Source organism: Anarhichas minor, unplaced genomic scaffold (genome assembly GCF_050575085.1).
Source record: "Anarhichas minor isolate MPS153535 unplaced genomic scaffold, ASM5057508v1 ptg000087l, whole genome shotgun sequence".
Taxonomy (NCBI): domain Eukaryota; kingdom Metazoa; phylum Chordata; class Actinopteri; order Perciformes; family Anarhichadidae; genus Anarhichas; species Anarhichas minor.
The window spans coordinates 706,256-729,479 of NW_027466533.1; the positions used below are offsets into that span (position 1 = coordinate 706,256).

A 23,224-nucleotide genomic window follows, 5' to 3' on the forward strand; every position below is an offset into this window, starting at 1 on the left:
GCGTCTGTGCATAGACTTTGTATGTAATCTACTCGCGCGAATAATTCGCGCCGCGTTTGGTGTGAACGCACCATTAGCCCGTTATCTACAAGTTGTATATTTATTTTTGAATTGCTTGCCTTTTTGTTTATTTCATGTTCATCTTTTTTCTTATTCCATCATAGTTATTTATTAAACAAACAAAAAAATGCAGTTGCTAATCGTAACCACTTTGGAGTAAGCTGCTGATAAGTATTGTATTTACAAATAATGAATAAAATGGTCCCTGCCCACAACTGTGACAACATTTGAGATTAATAGAACATTTTCAAAAGTCTTAAATTCTGGCTTGTACTACCTATTATTCATGTCACTGCAAATTGATTTTCTTTCTGTCAAAATGACAGGAATCCAATTGCAGATTGGGCAGTGATTTTGGAAAATGACTGGCAGTAATTTTTAAAGGAAACGGTCAACATTTTGGGAAATTGGCTTATTCACTTTCTTGCCAAGAGTTTGATGAGAGTATCAATACCACTTCAAAGTCTTTAAGCTAGAGTTAGGAGATGGTTAGCTTAGCTTGGCAATGGAAAAAAAAACTTGCCTGGCTATGTCAAAAGTTTTAACAATTTGCCTACCAACACTATTAACCAAGACACCCTACGTAAAACCACAACTTTATATTTGTTTTTGCAACGATTACACAAACAAAGTGAAAGGTGGATTTTGTTATGCAAGCTATTTCTGCCCGTTTACAGTCTTTATGCTAAGCTAAGCTAACCAGCTACAGCTTCATACTGAGTATACAAACATGAGAGCGAGAGACTGATCTCAGTAGCATCAAGAAAGTGATTAGGCCTATTTTCCAAAATGTCGAAGTATTCATTAAGGAATACACATCTGTAGATAACGGGCTGAAACTTACAAAACCATAATGTGGTATGGTGTAATCATTTTAAGAAGTATTTTATTCTGTCAGTTACTCATGTAAAATGCAGTACTTGCACTTCAAAAGAAAGCTGTATTTGAGTGAATCGTATTCTTTCAATTGCAGGTTGAGCCCTGCAGACAGCACTGATGGCGATGGTAGTCAGAAGAAAAGGGTGTGCTGTCATGGAGGGCTACCCTGGTGGTTTCTGTTTGTGGGCTGGCTGCTAGTGATCGCAAGCAGTTTTGTATCGGGATATTACACGATGCTTTATGGGTTGAAATTCGGGAAGGAACGCTCTGTGAGCTGGTTGGTGTCCATGATTGTTTCCTTTTTTCAGAGTGTCCTCGTCATTCAGCCATTGAAGGTGAGAATAAGTTGGCTTTCTCTCTTCATACATCACTCGTAGCTCAGTATTTCCAATATAAGTAATTCTTTGTTTTAGAAAACTTAATTTCATAATATTTTCATATATATTCATACAGAGATCATTCTTTATGAGCACATGCCAGATATTCGAATTGGAAAAAAACTAAAACAAATTAGTCACCATTCACTGTGATTCATGCCTTTTACCACAGGTGCTATGTCTTGCAGTCTTCTTTGCACTTGTAATAAAGAAAGTTGATGAGGAAGATTTCCAAAATGTGGAGTTTGAAGGAAATCTAGGTAAAAAACACTCCCAAATTACACTTCATTGGTCTCAAATGTTGACTCATTCATTATCAGAACAAAAAAATTCACCCACAGGTAAGGACAAACAAATGGTCAGACGGGATCGCAGTCTCTATGAGCCTCCTCCTGCTGCAGACATTGAGAAGATGAGAAGGAAACAGATTATGGAACAGAAAGCCTTTGCCCTCCTCAAAGAGATCTTGAGTAAGTATAAAACACTGTTCAATGGCCATAAATCAAAGTATATGAATCATTTATTGTATTAATGCAATCCAAATAAATCTTTCACAGTCATTCATAGGCTATAGCAGTGGTTCCCAAAGTGGGGGTCGCGACCCCTAGGGGGGGCGCGGTGGTACTACAGGGGGGTCGCGGCTTCATCACCAACCCACACACACAGACGCACACATACACTGGTAAAACAATATAAAATAACCGACGTGACATGCACTGTGTTCCAACCACGCCACCAGAGCGGCTCATGTCACAGACCGACTGTGGCAAAACCAGCGAGAGCGAGAGCGAGCGCGCGCGAGCGAGAGAGCGAGCGCGCGCCCGAGCGAGAGAGCGCGAACGAGCGAGGGAGAGAGAGAGTGAGGGAGCGCGAACGAGAGAGAGACACACAGCGACACAGAGCGAGAAAGATACGGAGCGACAGAGAAAGATAAAGATTGGAGTGGAGAAAGACTACCCACTACTAGGCCAAAGAGCTATGGGCATACTGTTGCCTTTTGCCACATCCTATTTATGTGAAACAGGGTTTTCTGCAGTTGCTGCAATGAAGACCAAATACAGATCAAAGTTGAACATTGAGAATGAACTGAGAGTAGCTATCTCCAACCAGCAACCCCGCTTTGACAAAATCTGTAAAGCAAAGCAAGCCCACACCAGTCACTGATTGATATATATGAATAGGAATATACATAGGAATATGATCACAAAATAATATGGTCCATGTAGACCTGCACACCTTGTTCATAATTGTGTTATTTTATTGTTTGAGAAAACCTGATGTTCAATGTGAGGAAATACAGTATATGTTGTTTGCACTTTGTTTGAAATTAAGTTAATTGTATTTACAAATTATTTTATATATTTTTTATTTTATATATATTTTATTATTGCTATTTTTTTTTCCAGTTAAACAAACTGAAGAATAAACTGTGAAGTGATATGTACTTATTTTAGAAAGAAATACAAATATTTTATACAGTTCATGCATTATAATGCAATTCATTAAAAACCAAGAAAAATTTGGGGTCGGGTTGCGGGGGGGGGGGGGGGGGGGGGGGGTCGTCCAATGTTCCTATATCATCAAAGGGGGTCTTGACAGAAAAAGTTTGGGTACCACTGGGCTATAGTATATGAAGCAAACAGAATCCACACTATTTTAACTTTTCCTTCAGTGTGCAAATTCACACTTCACAAGAGCTAGCTCAAAGTTCGGTTCACACAGATTAAAATATTATTTAAAATAATGCTTAATGATGAATGAATTCCATTTAGCTGGGTCCAGTTCAAGGTCATCAAGCAAATTCTTCATATTTGGGGTCATGTATTCATTGTTCTTGAACCCCAAATACTAAACCAAATACAGTATTTTTATCTTTATTTTAAAGTTATAGACAATAGTATACAACAAAATATTTACTTTGACTTAATTTGGAGTCATTGTCTTGAAAATAGTTTCACTCTTTCTATTGCATGCTCAATATGCATTGTTCTGTAGAGGTGAATATCACAGCAAAAAAAAAATCCTCAAAAGTTTCAACATCTGCTTTGATGAACTCTAATGCGCCCTTTTGTTGCAGCCTACATGGGGTTTATGTGGATGTTGCTGCTGGTGGCGTACGGCCAGAAAGATCCCAATGCTTTTTTCCTGAACCGTCACATCCGGGATAGCTTCAGCGGCAAGATCTCAGACAGCATGAGTCTTGGAGATGTGTTCACTTGGGCCAACACATCGCTATTAAGTAACCTTTTTGGAGTTTATCCAGGTAAGACTGTATCCCTCATGAAGAGGAAAAACCCTGTTGTGGCAATCTTAGTAACCAAATGACTCTGTGTCAGAGCTGCAAAGAAAGATGTGTGGTTTTAGCAGAGTTTTTCTGAATTATTATTACATTACATTACAGTCATTTAGCAGATGCTTTTATCCAACGCGACTTACAATAAGTGTATTCAACATCGGTTTTCGAGAGAACAACTAGTCACCAGAAGTCATAAGTGCATCTCCTTTCTTCAAACAAGCATCTAAGAGCATAAACCAGAGCCAACGTACAGTGCAGAAACAAACGAATGCAATAAGTGCCACAAACTAATATGAATACAATAAGTGCAATAAGCTAGTATGAATACAATAGATGCTAAGTAAGTGCTAAGTGGAAGGCTAAGGGTAGGCCTTCTTGAAGAGGTGAGTTTTCAGCCTGCGCCGAAAGATGGGCAGCGACTCCGCTGTCCTGACGTCAGTGGGGAGTTCATTTCACCACTGAGTGGCCAGGACAGAAAACAGCCGCGACCGGGTCGATCGGCCGTAGGGACCACTGAGCGACGGGGCAACCAATCGCCCCGAGGCAGCAGAGCGAAGAGGTCGGGCGGGGGTGTAAGGCTTGACCATGGCCTGGAGATAGGAAGGAGCTGTTCCTTTCACTGCCCTGTAGGCTAGCACCAGAGTCTTAAACTGGATGCGAGCTCTTACAGGTAGCCAGTGTAGAGAACGGAGAAGGGAAGTTGTGTGGGAGAACTTGGGACGATTGAACACCAGGCGAGCTGCAGCTTTCTGGACAAGTTCCAAAGGTCTGGTGGCCGACGCCACTAGACCTTTGCGGCTGTCTCAGTCGAGTGACCCACTTTGAACCCGGACTGGTTGGGGTCCAAGAGGTTGTTTTGGTGGAGATAGGAAGACAGTTGAGTACAGACAGCACGTTCAAGTGTTTTGGAAAGAAAGGGTAGAAGAGAAACCAGTCTGAAGTTCTTGACATCAGAGGGGTCAAGTGATGGTTTTTTTCAGAAGGGGGGTGACTCTGGCAGTCTTGAAAGCCGTGGGAAAGCATCCTGAAACAAGGGATTTGTTGATGAGGTGGGTGAGGAAAGGAAGGAGTTCAATCGCAATACACTGAAGAAGAGGGGAGGGGATCGGGTCAAGGGAGCACGTGGTGGGGCGATTAGATGTAACAAGGTCGAGGACCTTGTTATGGGAGAGGGGAGCAAGATAGGGTAAGATGGGGCATGGAGAGGGTCGAGCTGGAGATGGTGGACAGGGACACAGAGAGTGAGGGAGAGGATGGACAGGGACCGGGGGGCTGAGAGAAGGAGGACCTGATATCGTTTACCTTCTTGTCAAAGAAGTTGGCGAAATCGTCAGGGAGAAGGGAGGAAGTATGAGGAGGGGGTTGGAGGAGTGAAGAGAAAGTTTCGAAGAGTTTTTTAGGATTGGAAGCAGAGGTTAGGATTTTGGAGCGGAAGAACGCTGCTTTAGCAGTAGAAAGAGTGGTGGAAAAAGTGGAAAGAAGAGCTTGGAAGTTAAGAAGGTCCCCTGGGAGTTTTTCTCCATTTTTGCTCAGCCTCTCTTAGGCTCCGTCTGTCAGTACGCACTGAGTCCGATAGCCATGGGGCAGGTGGAGTTGGCTGTGCAGGCCTGGAGGTGAAGGGACAGAGGTTGTCCAGAGAAGAGGAAAGGGTGGAGAGAAGGTCAGTAGCAGTATCAGGGGATAGGAGAGAGAAGGATTCTGGGTCAGGGAGAGCAGAGGTAACAGAAGAGGAAAGATCAGCCGGGAAGAGTGATCGAAGATGACTACGGGTAGAAACCATGTGGGTAGGTGCAGGAAGTATGGGGGGAGAGGAGAGGGAAAGGGAGTAAGACATGAAATAGTGGTCAGAGAGCTGGAGGGGAGTGACAGAGAGGTTAGCAGTAGAACAGTGTCTAGTGAAGATAAGCTGGTTGCCGGCCTTGTGGGTAGGAGGAGAAGAGGAGTGGTAAAGGTCGAAGCAGGAGTGGAAGGAAAGAAGAGGTTCTTATTTATCAGTCTGGATGTTAAAGTCGCCGAGCAGGATGAGTGCTGAGCCATCATCATGGAAGTGCGAGACTAATGTGTCGAGATCTTCCAAGAACTCACCAAGTGTTGGGCGATACACAGCAGCAATGGTGAGCTTGACCGGATAAGTGACAGTAACCGCATGAAATTCGAAAGAGGACGGGGAGAACTGAGGAACCGAGACAAGAGTGTATTTCCATTTTGGGGAGAGTAGCAGGCCAGTACCACCACCCCGCTTCGCAGCTCTAGGAGTGTGAGAGAAAGAGTACACTTCTGACAGAGCTGCAGGTGTGGTGGTATTTTCTGGCGTGATCCAGGTCTCAGTTAGAGCAAGACAGCTGAGGGAGAGCAAGGAAGCGTAGCCCAAGATGAACTCAGCTTTCGGCACTGCCGACTGGCAATTCCAGAGCACCCCTGCCACCACTCGCTCAACATGGGCTGAGACAGTAGGATAAATGAGGTTGTTGGGGACACGGCACCTGGGAGGGGCCCAACGTCTATCTGACCACCGAGCAGAGGAGCGGACCGAAATCGGATGCAAACACATGGTTTGACAAATAAAAACGTGGTAACTATACGTTCGAGAAGTCTTAGCTTAACGAAGTCGGGCTTGAAAAAGTCGCCCTGTTGCCTTTGTTTGCCCTAGCCTTTGTTCGCCCCAGCCAAGAATAAAATACTTATCAAATCCTGGGTGAGTCAGAAGTTCAGTTGTTGCTCCAGAAGATGAATACAGTCTGAAGCAAAAGTAACAAATCATGCTAATTATATTATGTATTATTACAATTATGTATAATTATATTACAAAAGCAGTGATTCAACAATTTACACTGCCTTGTGTCAAAGCAGTTTTTGTTTTTTTTGTAAGACCAAGGTTGTTTCTGTTGCAGTACGATTTTATTGTCTCGTTTTTTTATGGTACGGCATGTATCTTTTCAGTAGTAAGTACTGTTTTAGGGTCAGGGCTATATTAGACAGTTGGATTGTGTAAAGTCCTTTGGTAGAGTAACTCCAGAGAGAGCATTTAACAATTTGAGCCCAGACATAATTAATTTGCATACAAAAAAACACTGTTACTTTTACACAATACCAAATGGACAGGAAGCCACCCAACTCAATGAGTTATTTTGACAGAGTGTTATCTTTTTGATTATTGTTGGGTTATGGTATATTTGTGAATGGTAAAAATCTACTCTGCTCTTTTTAAACTTACACGTCATGATTTGTTACTGATTGTTAACAGTATGTGTATCATTTGCAGTTTTGAAAAGACTGCAAATTTGCTACAGCTAGAAGTCCTGCTGTACATACATTGCATCGGTTGCACTATATTTCAACATAACATGCAGACAGTATATGGATCCAGCCTGATCCATAGCCCATGATTCATTTTAGATTCAAACCAATTTTCTGCCAGATAGGTTGTTGTTTTAAGTGACGTCTGATCAATTGCCTGAATGATCCAATTTCCCACATGGCTGTTGTGTCTGTAGTGAGCTTGTTTGATAATTAGTGAAGTAGTATTTTTCTATTTTTACTAATAATAATTATGTGAGTTTTATGCTTAAACTGGAGCTTGTTAGAAAATAACCATATTTTAGTTTGGCTAAATAAGCCAACATTAATATAAAAAAACACTGGATCAAAACGTTGGTCAATCCATTGGTACTGGGTAATGTTAGCCCAGAATTTCACAAGAGCTATAATGACCCAAATTGACTCAGTGGTGTTTTTCTTTGTTCTGAACTGCAATCATCTACATTCAACTTTATCTCAAAGAAATGTGTGAAATGATCACAACCAGTCCACCATGACAAAGGATTGGCGTCATTTCAGAGTTTGACGTGTCATTTTTAAAACTTTCTGTGCACCAGTACCTGGTAAAAAAATGAGCTGTTAACAGATGGTGGTCATTCCAAGTGTTACTGTGAGATCAGGCTGTCCACAATACAATCACAAGTGACAAATAGTCTCCAGAGTTGTGAATATGTTGCACACAAATGCAAACAGACCCTTGCTGAAAATCATTTTCCAGTTGAAACACCCCTTAAATGAACTTTGGCTCAGACCCGGCTAACTGGTCAAAATAGTTAAACGTACAGAGAGCCCACACAAAATGCCTGAGAAAAACACTAACAGATAAAATGCTTTTTTCCAGGATACATCACGGATGGAAACTCCAAGCTAGTGGGTAATGCTCGTCTTCGTCAATTGAGAGTGCATAGGAACTCCTGTGAGATTGCAGGCCCTATGCTCCAGTTGGCACCAGACTGTAACGCTCCATTTTCCTGGGAGGTGGAGGACATGGGCTCCTATGACACTGGCTGGAATCACTCTGTGAGGGATAATATATCTACGAGCGCATCCAGCCCGTGGACCTACCAGACACAGTCTCAGCTCAGGGCTTATCCCATCTGGGGCAAAATGGTGCTCTACAGGGGAGGTGGCTATGTAGCAGAGCTTGGCCCGGATTCACAAAATGCCAGCAGGTATGCACATTAGCAAAATGGAATGCATCTTTCCTTTTTCATATTGGACTGTGGGTTTAAAGTATCCTCAATGGACTAAGGTTAGGTGACCTATTTATCAATCAATATACATGTATTTACATTGAAAAGATAGAGATGTAAAAAGCTTGAGTAGAATACGATTATAAGAAAAGTGCAACACAGATGGAGGCCGTCAGTAAAAATATCTTGTCTACTTCTTCTGCAGCACCCTTGAGTACCTGTTCAGGAATACATGGCTGGACGTTTACACGAGGGCGGTCTTTGTAGAGTTCACCGTTTATAATACTAATGTGAACCTCTTCTGTATCGTCACACTCTTGCTGGAGACCACAGTTGTGGGTAAGTTTGAGTGTTTCCTTTGCAATCACGGCAGATGTGGTGCAGATTTGTCAAAGGTGCAATGAGTAAGATCTGACCACGTGCTCCAAACGAACAGCAGCGGCATTTGACCCAGCAAATGCAAGATAACTGCTAAATGGAGGTATGTCTGTCTCCTGGGGTGGCGGATAGGAGGAAACGAAAAGCTCGCGTGTTAGCATGCTCATTTGAGCAGATATCTCTGCAACACAATAAAGAACATAAGGTACATTAGTAACAGTTGTAGCGTGAACGGATCCCGCCCCGGGGAAAGCGGGACAGGCTTGCGCACCTAACACGGTGGTTACTCCTGAGGGTTGTCTTTCCCGCGTCAGTTAGTTTCCTCACGGAGGTATCAGAACAATACCGTAGGCCTTTTATCTCACACCGTAGCTGAATCGTTAGGATTTCGGAATTAATTGTCTTCCTGAGAGTCTTGTACGGCTACGCCCTAGGCGCTCTCAGTAGGATGTAACCCTAACACCCAGTATGAATTTCTCACCATTTTATGACTAACACTGCCAAGTCTTCACCCAGGGTACTCACCTTTAAGTTCCTCTGGTAGAGTCGGTCGTCACCTCTGTATCACACTGATGAGGGACAGGGGAAGAGAGTCAAATTGTTCTAAAAACCAGAGTCTCTAGTTTGGGTCCAGTCACTTGCAAATTGAAAGGCTGTGGTTTTATTAAAGTTTTTCCAAAGCAATCACATCAAACAATTTAAATTCAATGAAACAATCTCAGTGGTATAAAAACTAATGCTGACATCCCTGCTTGTTTTCAGGGTCTCTCAATCAGCTCTCACTGTGAGTTTTTTCTTTTTTCTTCTTTTTCATGCTGTCTTCTCTCCCATCTCTGAATGGGACAGCAGAAGGGTGTTCTACTCCCCGCTCAGGGGGCAAGACCCCTAAGGGTCTATTAAGTAAGTCTCTCCCAGTATCTACGCTGGGGAAAAAGGAAGGGGCAAAAAGGGCTAAAAGGCGTATCTCAGTTTTTCTGCTTCTTTATGCTACTCTGATTCTAGTACCTCCCCTAATCACATGCGTCACAAATACAGGAGGCATATTGTACCAGAGTTAGCAACAGAATGTAACTGGTTGTAACTGGTTTGGTCCGGATAGAACCAAAGCACCATTCAAGGCTAAAGTGACTATGTTAGATAAAGTGCCTAAGCAGGCTATATGTTTCTATCACTTCTATCATGAAAGAAAACAGTTTATATTTTAAATCAGATCTAATGTGAAATAAAACATTTTATGTTAAATCACATCTAATATGAAATAAAACAATTTATGTTAAATCACACTTATCATGAGATAAAACAGTTTATATTTTACGATGGTTATAAAAAGTGTAAACAAGTTATATATTATGATGATTATAAAGACAAACAAGCTATATGTTGTGATGGTTATAAAATGTCCATCCATCCATTTTCCTCCGCTTATCCGGGGTCGGGTCGCGGTGGCAGCAGGCCAAGCAGGCTGACCCAGACTTCCCTCTCCCCCGCAATATTTTCCAGCTCATTCTGAGGGATCCCGAGGCGTTCCCAGGCCAGCTGGGAGATATAATCCCTCCAGCGTGTTCTGGGTCTTCCCCTGGGTCTCTTCCCAGTTGGACGTGCCTGGAAAACCTCCAATGGGAGGCGTCCAGGAGGCATCCTAATTAGATACCACCTCAGCTGACTCCTTTCGACGCGAAGGAGTAGCGGCTCGACTCCAAGTTCCCTCCTGATGTCCGAGCTCCTTACCCTATCTCTAAGGCTGAGCCCGGCCACCGTACGGAGGAAACTCATTTCGGCCGCTTGTCGCCGCGACCTTGTTCTTTCGGTCACGACCCAGTTTGTGACCATAGGTGAGGGTAGGAACGTAGACGGACCAGTAAATTGAGAGCTTTGCCTTCCGGCTCAGCTCCCTCTTCACCAAGGCGGTCGGGTGCAGCACCTGCTTTACTGCTGCAGCCGCACCGCTCTGCCTGCCGATCTCACGCTCCATCTTACCCTCATTCGTGAACAAGCACCGAGATACTTGAACTCCTTCGCTTGCACTCGTAGGCACTCCATCCCCACCTGGAGGGAACAGTCCACCGGTTTCCGGCAGAGCACCATGGCCTCAGATTTGGAGGTGCTAACTCGACCGTGGCTCACTGGGTTAAGAGGGTTGTCTGGCAACCGCAAGGTCAACGGTTTCGATCCTCGACTGGGACGTGTCACAAGCAATACACTGAACCCCCAGCTCCCCTTGGCAGCCCACTGCTCCCTATATACAGGGATGGGTCAAATGCAGAGACATTTCCCCCTTAAAAAATTAAAAATCCCCGCCGCTTCACACTCGGCTGCAAACCGCCCCAGTGAATGCTGGAGGTCACAATCCGAGGAGGACCACATCATCTGCAAACTGCAGAGAGGAGATCCCGAGACCCCAAAACCTGATGCTGCGCCTAGATATCCTGTCCATGAAAGTCACGAACAGGACCGGTGACAAAGGGCAGCCCTGACGGAGGCCAACACCCACCAGGTGTCTGACTTATTGCAGAGAATGCGGACACAGCTCCTACTGCAGTCTTACAGAGATCGGATGGCCCGTTGTAACGGATCCAGCACCCCCACAAGAACCCCCGAGGGACCCGATCGAAAGCCTTCTCCAAGTCCACAAAGCACATGTAGACTGGTTGGGCAAACTCCCAGAACCCCTCCAGTAGTCTTGCGAGGGTAAAGAGCTGGTCCACGGCCGGGACGGAATCCGCACTGCTCCTCTTGAATCTGAGGTTCCACAAACGATCGGAGCCTCCTTTCCAGCACCCTGGCATAAGCCTTCTCCGGGAGGCTGAGTAGTGTGATACCACGGTAATTCGAGCACACTCTCCGGTCCCCCTTTTTGAAGATGGGAACCACCACCCCGGTCTGCCAGTCCCCGACCCCCATGCGACATTGAAGAGGTGTGTCAGCCAAGACATCCCAACCATGTCCAGCGCCTTCAGCATCTCAGGGCGGATCTCATCCACCCCCGGCGCCTTGCCGCCAAGGAGCTTTTTAACTACCTTAGCGGGTGAGCCCCCCCAGGTCTTCAGGTGCTGCAGAGGACATGTTGGTCGGGTTTAGGAGTTCCTCAAAGCGCTCTTTCCACCGCCCGACGATGTCCCCCGTCCAGATCAGCAGTCCCCCACCCCCCGGCTGAGAACAGCCTGGGGTAGGCCCTGCTTTCCCTTCCTGAGCCGTCGGATGGTTTGCCAGAACCTCCTTGAGGCCAACCGAAAGTCCTTCTCCATGGCCTCCCCGAACTCCTCCCATGCCCGAGTTTTAGCATCCGCGAGCATCGCAGCTGCAGCCCTTCTGGCCTGCCGGTACCTCTCAGCTGCTTCAGGAGACCCCTGGGCCAACCAGGCCTTGAAAGTCTCCTTCTTCAGCTTGACGGCTTCCCTCACCTCCGGTATCCACCACCAGGTTCTCGGGTTACCACCACGACAGGCACCGATGACCTTCCGGCCACAGCTCCTAGCGGCCGCGTCCACAATAGAGGCTTTGAACATGGTCCATTCGGATTCCATGTCCCCAACCTCCCTAGGGATGTGTGAGAAGTTCTTCCGGAGGTGGGTGTTAAAGACCTCCCGGACAGGGTCCTCCGCCAGACGTTCCCAGTCCACCCTCACTATATGTTTGGGCTTGCCGGGTCTTTCCAACCGGTTCCCCCGCCATCTGATCCAACTCACCACCAGGTGGTGATCAGTTGACCAAGACATACGGCCGCAGATCAGATGATACGATTACAAAGTCGATCATTGATCTCCGGCCTAAGGTGTTCTGGTACCAGGTACACTTATGAGCCACCTTATGTTCAAACATGGTGTTCGTTGTGGCCAAACCGTGGCAAGCACAGAAGTCCAATAACGAGACACCACTCGGGTTCAGATCGGGCAAGCCGTTCCTCCCAATCACCCCCCGCCAGGTTTCCTCCGCCATTGCCCACGTGAGCGTTGAAGTCCCCCAGGAGAACTATGGAGTCGGCAGGCGGCGCCCTTTCCAGGACCCCTCCCACCGACTCCAAGAAGGCCGAATACTCCGAACTGCTGTTTGGTGCATAAGCACAAACCACAGTCAGAGCCTTGCTCCCCGCAACCCGTAGGCGCATGGAGGCGACCCTCTCGTTCTCCGGGGAGAACTCCAACACAGTGGCGCTCAGCCAGGGGCTCGTGAGTATCCCCACTCCCGCCCGGCGCCTCTCACCTTGGGCAACTCCGGAAAAGGACAAAGTCCAACCCCTCTCCAGGAGCTTGGTTCCAGAGCCAGTGCTGTGTGTGGAGGTGAGTCCAATTATATCTAGCTGGTATCGCTCCACCTCCTGCACCAGCTCCGGCTCTTTCCCCGCTAGTGAGGTGATGTTCCACGTCCCTAGAGCTAGTCTATGCTGCCGGCGATCGGCTCGCCCAGGCCTCCGGCCTGACCCGCCGCCCGGTCTGCATTGCACCCGACCCCGATGCTTGTCCCTGTGGCTAGTGGGTCCACAGGGTGGCTGCTCCATGTTGTTTCTTCGGGCTGAGCCCGACCGGGCCCCATGGGTGAAGGCCCGGCCACCAGACGGTCGCCGACGAGCTCCCCTCCTGGGTCTGGCTCCAGGAGGGTGCCCCGGTTTCCCTGGTCCGGGCGAGGTGGCTGAAGACCGTGGGCTGCTTATCATCAGGGTCATTTTTAACCGCTCTTAGTCTGGGCTCTCCCCTGAGACCCATTTGCCTTGGGAGATCCTACCAGGGGCTACTGCCCCGGACAACATAGCTCCCAGGATCACTGAGCCACTCCACCACGTTTAGGTGGCGATTCGCGGAGGTTATAAAAAGTAAACAACTTATATGTTGTGACAGTCATAAAAAGTGAACAAAATATATGTTTGTGATGGTTATACTTTTATGTTTTCATATTTTTCTACAATCTCTCAACACAGTTCACCGCAAGATCAAAAATACAATTTTTTCTTCTTACCTGTTGTTTTGGTGTGAATGGGACGATAGGGAACTTGCTCAACTCGCCGAAGGAATACATTTGACAAAACTCTCTTTCCAGAAATCATGACGCGGTTACTCAAGATAATCCACAGACCTTGTTGTGAGCTTCATGTTCCGACATGAAAACTGCTCATTCAACATGTACTTTTGACTATGGGGTGAACTGGCCCTTTAAACTAAAATTCTTGCCAGATCTTACACATTGCAGCTTTAAAGAATCCTCTTTAAAGCTGCAATGTGTAAGATCTGGCAAGAATGTCATTGTAATGCCAATCTGTGCTTCTCATACCAATCTGATTGGATTTTGTTGCTTCATACAATTTAACTGTATTTTTCCGCCTTCACATTGATATACAGTACCCTATGTAAATGAAATCATGCTAGTCTGCATGTGTTTAAACAATGTTGTTCCTGTTGATTTTATAGGAGCATTTCAGTTGCACAGTGAGCTGCAGAGTGTTCGTCTTTACCAATCAACTGGGGGTCTTCACATCTTCGTTATGGCTGCTGAGATCATATACTTGCTTTTCATCCTCTATTACATGTTCATGCAGGTACACACTAACATAGCTATTAGAACATATGCAGACAGGGCTCATTATTCTGTTCACTTAAACCCTGTCACCCTTTTTGGATTGAAGATGTTTGAAGAGATCTTCTTTTGTTTGTTTTACTACAGTTTTTTCTCCCTTATGGAACTAATGGAAATAAACAATTGTCACGCACACAAACTGGCTCCATTACATTTGACAATCCTCTCTCCTCTCTGTTTCTGGCAGGGCAAATTGATGAAGCAGCAGCGCTGGGCTTACTTCAGGAGCAAGTGGAACCTTCTCGAGCTGACTATCATCTCACTGAGCTGGAGTGCCGTGGCTGTCTTCATGAAGAGGACCCTGCTCGGGGACCGCGATATGACCTACTACCAGAACCACAAGGACCAGTGAGACCAACATACACTGTGCTATACCGTAGCTTTGATTTTGAAGGGCGACAAGTGTCAAGCCAACACCTTCACAAGTGTAGAAGATGTGCAGTGGGCTTCATATTGTGGTTAGGTGTTTGCTTTTAGCCATGCTAGTAGCTATGGCCATGCAATTTTGTACAGACATTCATGGTCCCCAGAGGATTAATCCAGATAAACCAACAACTCACAGATACATAGATAGATCGACGTTAGGATGGTTTAGTGATAATTAGCAAATATGCTAACATGCCTGAACATGGTTTTCTTGGTAAACATTGTCTACGCAACAGCATTTTAGCATTTCACTGTGGGTATGTTAGCATGCTAATGTTATCGTTTAGCTCAAAGCACTGATGTGCCTAAGCAGGGTATAGTCTATGAGAGCTGCTGGTATAGCTGTAGACTCTTTGTTCACTCTAAAGTCTGTTTGCGTAATCTATTGCTGTATATCTCCTACTGTAAACTACAGTGGTCTTTGACAGTGCTCCATTTCTCCTGTTTGTGATAGTTTAAATCTTTCCTGTGTGCGTAGATTTGCCAGTTTTTACGAGACAGCCACAGCAGACTCAGTGCTCCAGTATCTGATCGCCTTCCTGGTCCTTCTCGCCACCTTTAAACTGTGGCACCTGCTCAGACTGAATCCCAAGATGAACCTGATCACTGCAGCACTGCAGCGGGCTTGGAATGATATATCTAGCTTTCTTGTGGTCATTGTGATCATGTTTGTGGCGTATTCCATTGCCGTGAGTGTCTTGCCCATTTACCAAGACCTTCCCCTTTTTCAAAGATCTAGGTCATTGGGGCTTGATTTTGAGATTTGTTTTTTCAAAAAACTTTAATTATATTGTATTTTAAAGTTGTCTTGTATCTTGCGGGATATGTTGCTCAATTAAGGCACTTTTAGAAAAGTGAGTAAATTTCACTAAAACTTTAAATTAAATTTAACAGGGAGAATAGAGTAACAGGTACAGTAAAATACATTTTACGTTCCACCCTGCTAGAGGGTATATAGGGATTCAGATATTTTAAATGTGTGTGTGGTGTGTGTGTGTGTGTATATTGGAGTTATTGTGTAGTGATGTGGTGGTGCCTCAGTTAGGATGTATTAAATATATCTACAAATTTTAATGTTGTAATTTACAGTATTTGTTGTCTATAGTTAAAATGGCAATATATGATTAGTGAATGAAAAACGAATGACCTAATCTCAATCCATTATCTCCAAAATGATCTATTTATTACTGTAAAGCTGAAGGCTTTATCGAGAGAAAATATGTTAGTGGTTCCTCTGATATAATGATTGATCTCTTTCTAGTGCAATGTGATTTATGGCTGGAAGATGTCCTCATACAGAACTTTAACAGATGCTCTCGTGACTGTCATCAGTTTGCAGATAGGCATCTTCAACTATGACGAAGTAAGTGAGCTCTTCCCCAACTCACATATTATATGTAAAATACTTTATGGAGTAATAATAGGGTTATAATGCAGAATCTCTAACCAATATCCATGTGCATGGAGAGGGTTCCTCATCAGCTCAAACTGATATTGATGTCTCACTTGTTTGCCAGGTCATGGACTACAACCCCGTGCTTGGTGGATTACTATTTGGTTCCTGTATTGTGTTTATGACGTTCGTGGTGCTCAATCTTTTCCTCTCAGTGATCCTGGTGGCATTCAAACAGGAACAAATACATCACAAGGTAACATTCATCACAAGTCATTTTGAGCAACTAATCCAGGGTTTTAGAACAAATTTTAAGTCTAATTGAAATTATTTTGATGCAGATACAGCATATCGTTTCAGACATACAGTATACTGTACAATGTTTCGGGTAATACGCCAGTGAGGGGTTTCCCAAGAACCCTGTTTGCAAGATTAATATCAGAGTTGATCAAATCATTTTAATGGAAGTAACATCAATCTCAATTCTAGCATTGTGGCTAAGTGGAGAGCAGGGCCGTCCTTCAATCAGAGGATCGGTGGTTCGTTCCCCGGCTCCGCTAGTCGCATGCCGATGTGTCCTTGAGCAAGACACTTAACCCCAAAATTGCTCCCGTAGCTATGCCTACGTGTATGAATGTGATAGAATCTGAATTGTAAGTCGCTTTGGATAAAAGCGTCTGCTAAATGACTGTAATGTAATGTAATGTAATGTAGCAAAAAAAAACGTTTCAGCATAGAAGCATACTGGGTGTGTAAGGAGGCAACTGTTAGCATCTTTAAAAGGTGACGATATATCAGAGTCAAGTTTAAAGCTTTGTTCGCTGCTACCAAGTGGCAGAAGCTTGCGTTATTAATTGTTAATAGGTAATATACAGTGCAGCTCAAAAGCAAAGACGGCGCGTAAACAAAATCCGAACAAGCCACTACCACAGACCTTATTAGACTACCTGAGCAACAACAATGCCAAAGTAGTTCTGGATCAATCATATTGTTGCTGCTGCAAATAAACAAAAAGCCTTTTATTTAGCTCAACACCGACAGAAGGTAGCTGGCAGTTGTTGAGCCTTCCGTAATCAGACAGATCAACTCAAGAAAACTGTGAGGGTTTCAGGGCTTTTGATAATCTAATAGTGATTTGCCGGTGGCACTGAGATCAATAACACCACTTCCCTATTGCAGCTGCATAGTAACTGCCTCTCTTCACTCTCAAGTGTCACATTTTTACACAAACAATGGCACACCTGCAAGTTGTCACTGCGATAAAGGAAACGCTTTTGTTTCATTGTTATTCTAGGTTGGGCTTTTGTGTTCCCCAGTAACTTTCCCATAACTGAATTGCACTCCCATTTTGAGTTTTTCACATCGCCTCAAAAGAAAAAAAAAAAGATGAAGGAACAAATTGAGATCATGGGTCAAAAGCACATATGCCTTCAGCAGTGGGTAGCGTCGAGAGCATCTCTCCAATATGTCTTATCACTCTAACATGATTTTGTCATCTATCCTCTCTTACCCAGCCCTCAGACGAAGAGGAGATTGTCGACCTGATGCTTAAAAATATCTTCGGTGTTTTTGGGATCAGATATGAAGATACAAAAGACACCCGGGGGCCTGATGAGAACGAGGACGGTGACTTGACCCTGAATAACAGCAAAAATACCCTTAACGGTAGCTAAATTTATGTAAACATTTTTCAGACATCTGACAACTCACTAAACACACTAATATTCACATTTGTTGTTGCTTGTTATTCTTTGCTTGACTGGGAGATCATCCTGAATTGGGTCCAGTCAGATGGCTGAGAGGACTTTTTCAGAATGCTCTTTCATATTTTTAGGTTGTAGAAAGTCCTCCCTAAAGAGATGCTATTTTTTATGAAGGGTTTGTAAAACAATATAAAAATGTTGGTTTATACATGGATAACAAAATGCTGAACAATGGTTCAGTCAGAATAACAGATAAAAGGGTAGAAAGAGAGCAACAGTTCAAAAAGAACAGCAATCATTCGTCATTAGTAAAATAAATTGTTAGCTTAGCATCAAAATGTGCGCGGATTGAAATAGGAACAGCTTCTTGTTTTACAATAATGCTTCCTATAGAACAAGCTAGAATTAACAGACATGTTGCTTTAGCAAAGCTCTTCTTCTATCCTCACAACAGAAATAGAAGGTCTAGGTTTAGCACTATTGGAATATCAGCCAAACTTGAACTTACAAATCTAAGTTTAAACCTGCTTAATTGAGTAGACGACCAAAAGAATGACAAAAATAAATATGTAAATATTTAAAGCCCAATTGCACCATTGTAGTTTAATAATGATCTCGAGTCAATTACACTTTTCTGGACTGAAATACAAATTTAAAGACAAAGGGTATTTGGAGAAAAAAAAAAGTTTGTGAACGTATTCTCCCCTGTCATACAACACTGTGGGCTCATCAATTAAGTTGGAAGTTTTAACTATTTAATTCTTCTTCTTTTGGGTCCAAAACAAATGCAAATAATACATTTAATGTCTGAACTGATCTGTTTTCATCAATTTATTTGAGCAATTATTGAAGGAAAGAAGAAAATAACAATAAAACAAGTGATTCCAAACCTTTAAGGCAGTGTACCCATCGGTTTGTTTAACTGTAATGCATGTTGAAAAGTATGATTAAAATGTGTTTTGTTGTATGAGCATTTAATGTGTTATGTTAATTAAAGAGCACCATGGTTTGTTACTTTTTCAAGTGTGGTTTAATATTAGAGGAAACACTCATCGAGCAGCTACCTTGTCATTACAGCGGAAGATCAACTGCTCTGTTTACAATGCAGTCCAACAGACTTGCATTATTTAAATAAAAAAAATAAAAAGTCTGTAAAAAGATTATTATAGCACGATCTGATTTCATGCAGGGCATCGCGTGATAACAGAAGGGCACAGTAAAGTTGGTTACCTTGCACAGTAGTTAGAAGTTTATGCCTGCAGCTCTTCATCTAACTTAGCCTTCCCTTTTCTATCAGTCCATTGAAATTTACCATTTTTTGTGTCTGCTTCACGATGAAGGCAACCTGAACAGGGGTGTACATGTAGACAGTGCAGGCTGTGCTGTTGCACTGGGGCCCATGCAGGATTTGGGGGCCTATAGAGACAGCAGGTCCTCCAACAACGCATGGGGTGGAGAACACGCTGTTTCAGATAACCAACCCCAAAAATACACCAGTACACACAAACAAGTACACACAAATAATTAAGAGACAGCGCCCTTTGCTTTTAATGCCCTGAAAAATGCAAACCCATCTCTGTCATAATTTATTACTTTTCTGTGTGCTTTACATACACTATAACATTCTTATTTTCAAACTATTTGTAGCCCACCTACTCAATTCAAATTTAGTTCAGGATCTTGAGATTATACTCCTGTTGCATGGGAGGTGAATTGGAGAGGGTCTACGAAAATATAGAATTTAGGAATGTGCCTACAATAGCTCAATTTAAACGAATATACTCTGTCTAAGGTGCAGAGAGGCCTGGTTAGCTTATGATACAGCTATACTGTTCTATGAGTTCAAACTCCCATGCATTCCTATGTATCCCTGTTTAACCCTTACTTGCTATGTTGACATACATCACTTTAACACATGAATATTTAACAGTCAACATTTATTTCTCTTCAACATTGTGACCCACATAAACATACAATATAACACACAATAATAATACCCAAAAAGGTGATAGTCAGTGTGACGGTACCAGGACGTTGGCGCGCTTGTTGGAGCTCATTTGAAAACCTTGGGGAACATCTGTGTTGTACTCACTGCTCCTCGGTTACTCAGAGAGCAGCAGGTCTTGTCTCCACAGATCCAACACCTTTGCTAGTAGCCTCAACAAATCCGTCAGTTGAAATCACGGGCAGAAAGTAGCCTGAGAACAGCCCACTTTATTTCTCTTCTGATCCGCACCGTTATGCTGCGTTCACACCAAACGCGTCGCGAATTAGATTACATACAAAGTCTATGCACAGACGCGATGAGACTGTCGCGGCGCGAATCTGCGATGGCGCGTCGCGATGGACACGAATCCGCGTCAAACGCCAAATCGCCCCGACGCGCGAGTTGAAATTTTTCAACTTCTGCGAAATATTCGCGTTACACCCCGGCGCGATAGCCTATCAGTGTTGAGTTGCTCCCCCTGTCATCAGCGACGTCCTGCCGTTGCTGAATCAGAAACAATGGAGGAGAAATTAATAGTGGCGCGTCCAGCGCGATTGGCGCGATTCACGCGAATGAACACATTGTCCCCGGCGTTTTGACCGGTGGCGCGATGGACGTGAATATGCGGCGCGACGAATTCGCGACGCGTTTGGTGTGAACGCAGCATTACTCCACGAACATCCGTGTTGATCCTCGACGGACTGTCCTGTCAGCCTTTTCGTCTCCCCGAAAAGGAAACCTCACCTCTGAAGTTAGAGCTTCCTGTTAAACACTTTTAAACTATCCTTTCAGTTCTCTTCTATGTATTAACATTGTCCAGTGTCTGTGTTTCTGAAGTTAAAAACAACAGTACACTCTGTCATTCCTCTCAGCTCTTTCTTTGTTTACTTCGCGCGTCCCGGTCATTAGTCCCGCCCCCTTGAGAACCCGGTAGGTTACCCGAGAGTCTAATCAGATTCTTCTGATTGGCATATACAGATATTCATTGATGATCGCTGGTCATATTGTCCAAAGTCAAATCTCTATTTGATCATTTGATGAGACAATACAATGATGTGTGTGTGTGGGTGTATGCTTCATAACTAACTAGTGTGCACTGGAGCCCGTCATAAGTACCTTACACCACTGCAGCTGAATCCTTCTGATGTGTGACAGTAGGACGTGACGTTAACATTAACAAAACTTAATACAGCTCTGAAACAGTGAGATTGTGGATTGTGAGCAGTGAGGCTGTTATAAACAGGAAGGATATCCAGGCACTCCAAAATAAAAATACAAGTAACAATGAGGAAGGAAATACTAAAAAGTCTTTATTGTAGTGGTTTATAGTTTAACAAACCTCACCGATGTAGCGGCAGCACATGACCTGGATAAATAACATGACGGGTGAATTGAAAATAATGGAATAACTCCAAATAGTATCAAATGAAATTACATTGAAAACATGTTTTCATTAAAGAAGATAGGTACCCAGATAAAGGTATTTTTTTGTTTGTTTTGTTTTTCACAGGCAACAGGAAGTCTATATCCTTATTGAGACCAGGATACTATAACAAAACACACTAACTACAACTTTAACACTTTGGACCCTTGGGCAGTCCTTCTAGTATAACCAAATGAACACAGTGTGTATAGTGGCAGTATCTCTCAGATGCAAATCATCGGCACACAGGACAGCTCCTGATACTCCTGCTTAAGCCCCCCCAATAAAACCAGTTTACCGACCAGTTGCTTTGCATAACTACAGTGTCTCTCTTGGTAATTAGCATGTCTATGCAGCCTTGAAATACTGTACTTATAGTTTTCTTTCCCCAAAGTAAGCACTAGATGGCAGTCTAATATAAGCACCGTTTAGTCATCCAAGGATATAATGCAGTGCGAATGCACCTGTTTTGAAGGCCAGTTTCTTATGACTGGAGAATCTCTGGAGAGTACTTGTGTAACGCAAACATTTAAACAATATTCCATTTCAAGATCAATTTACCATTGTAAAAATAAATACTTCCATAAATATGTTCATTATTTAAAATGTACCCATTGTTTGGCAGATCTTTTTAATAAAAATAAATGTGGTGGTGTTGGCTAATTGCTGATATAAATGAACTGGGAAACTTTAAAAGCATGAATAATGAAGGTAAAATTGCTTAAAGCAATTGTGAAGAATTTTTAAAATTAGATTTAATTGAGTTATATAAATAAATGCATCAGTGAGGTGAGGAAAAAGTGCACCCCATTGACAATGTTGTGATCCAAAACTCATTACATCTGCACCCTCTTCTCACAGAGTCTAATGTGTCAAGTCCTGCACCTTTTCTTATGGCAAAGGCAAAGAAGAAGGCTCCAAGCTTCACTTCATCAGCATCACGTTAATCCTTTTAAGATTTGTCTCAGCCTATCTATTCTACTGCTTATAGGTATTTTCCTAAGTAGGTGCCACAGCAGAAGAAGACATGAGTATGTGATAGGACCGTAAGAATGGAAGGTAGTAAACTCCTTTTTTAAACTTGTTAACTTTGTTCGGTTTTTACTTGTCATCACTAAGTGATTCACAGCCTTAAAATAAAAGGCTACCAAATTGGTATTCTCTTAATTAATGTGTTGATAAAACAAAGAGATTTCACTACCTAAAGGTAATTTTGTCTTGAGCAGGATCAAATTAATTCAATTAATCAAGAAAAGTCAGGTGCAGTGACAATGTGTCTGTTTCTCAGCATAAAAGGCAACAGACTAATATTTAAATTAGAATAAACAAGGAAGTAAATCAGCCAGTGGTGGGCCCTCAGGGCCTACAAGCCTCTGCTGGCCTAGACAGAATCACAAAGTTATAGCTATTTTATAATTTAATAATTTTTCATAAATACACTACATGAATTGTAATTTATAAAAATATTTTTCCCATTATCTTATTTTCTCATTGCACAGCTACTGTCTTTCTCAGTTGCTCTGCTTCCAGTGCAGCTTGTTTTAAGTAGAACTTTTATCCAATCAGATTTCACCCCTGTGTCTCTAGAAGAGAGGCCCGAGGCCTGCAGACTCACAAGTGAATCCCTTTGCAGTTTAAGTGAATGGGGACGATATTGTTGATTGTCATAGTCTTCAACCAATCAGATCTTTAGTTTGACATGTTGGGCGTATTCTTTGACATGTCAGAGCCTGCTAGCTGGCCTAGCCATACGTGATTGGTCAGTGGGCTAGCCTGACATGTTGGGCGGTGACAATCCCAATATCTGCTGCCTCTGTCAAGCGGACATTTTCAGCCCTCAAACGCATTTAAACGTATTCAAGAAATACAACTGGGGAGGCTCGATTGTCTTCACTGGCGTCCATGAATCGAGAAGGTCTTCTTACTGGAACTAAAACGCACGGATGTACTGAACAACCGTGAGATTAAACTCTTTGTTAACAAAGAAAGAAGGATTGACTTTGTCTTTAAGTGAACAACAGCTCTGGCAAGTTAACTGCTCTTGTTTTTACATCTGCAGTGGCTTTAATATGCTTGTTTGTATATTAATATTTGTACAACTTGTTTTTATGAAGATGGATTTTTGTTTGGTTATATATGTGATAGGAACTATTGTTACGTACAATGTTGCTCTGGGGACATATTTAGCCTGTGTCAGTGTTGCCAACTTGGCGACTTTCTCGCTAA

At 43.3% G+C, this 23,224-nt stretch overlaps 1 protein-coding gene across 1 annotated transcript in view; it reads left to right on the forward strand.

Annotated features, from left to right (window-relative positions):
• The window catches only part of LOC142938540 (polycystin-1-like protein 2), a 48,569-nt gene extending 31,011 nt beyond the window's left edge, over nucleotides 1-17,558 (forward strand). The window contains exons 33-44 of the mRNA XM_076081796.1: nucleotides 1,034-1,274; nucleotides 1,489-1,576; nucleotides 1,658-1,786; nucleotides 3,394-3,579; nucleotides 7,772-8,102; nucleotides 8,329-8,462; nucleotides 13,901-14,028; nucleotides 14,254-14,414; nucleotides 14,971-15,181; nucleotides 15,754-15,855; nucleotides 16,010-16,141; nucleotides 17,400-17,558. Coding sequence (XP_075937911.1) covers nucleotides 1,034-1,274; nucleotides 1,489-1,576; nucleotides 1,658-1,786; nucleotides 3,394-3,579; nucleotides 7,772-8,102; nucleotides 8,329-8,462; nucleotides 13,901-14,028; nucleotides 14,254-14,414; nucleotides 14,971-15,181; nucleotides 15,754-15,855; nucleotides 16,010-16,141; nucleotides 17,400-17,558 — 2,002 coding nt within the window. The remainder of the gene's footprint in view (nucleotides 1-1,033; nucleotides 1,275-1,488; nucleotides 1,577-1,657; nucleotides 1,787-3,393; nucleotides 3,580-7,771; nucleotides 8,103-8,328; nucleotides 8,463-13,900; nucleotides 14,029-14,253; nucleotides 14,415-14,970; nucleotides 15,182-15,753; nucleotides 15,856-16,009; nucleotides 16,142-17,399) is intronic.
• Nucleotides 17,559-23,224: the final 5,666 nt, after the last annotated feature.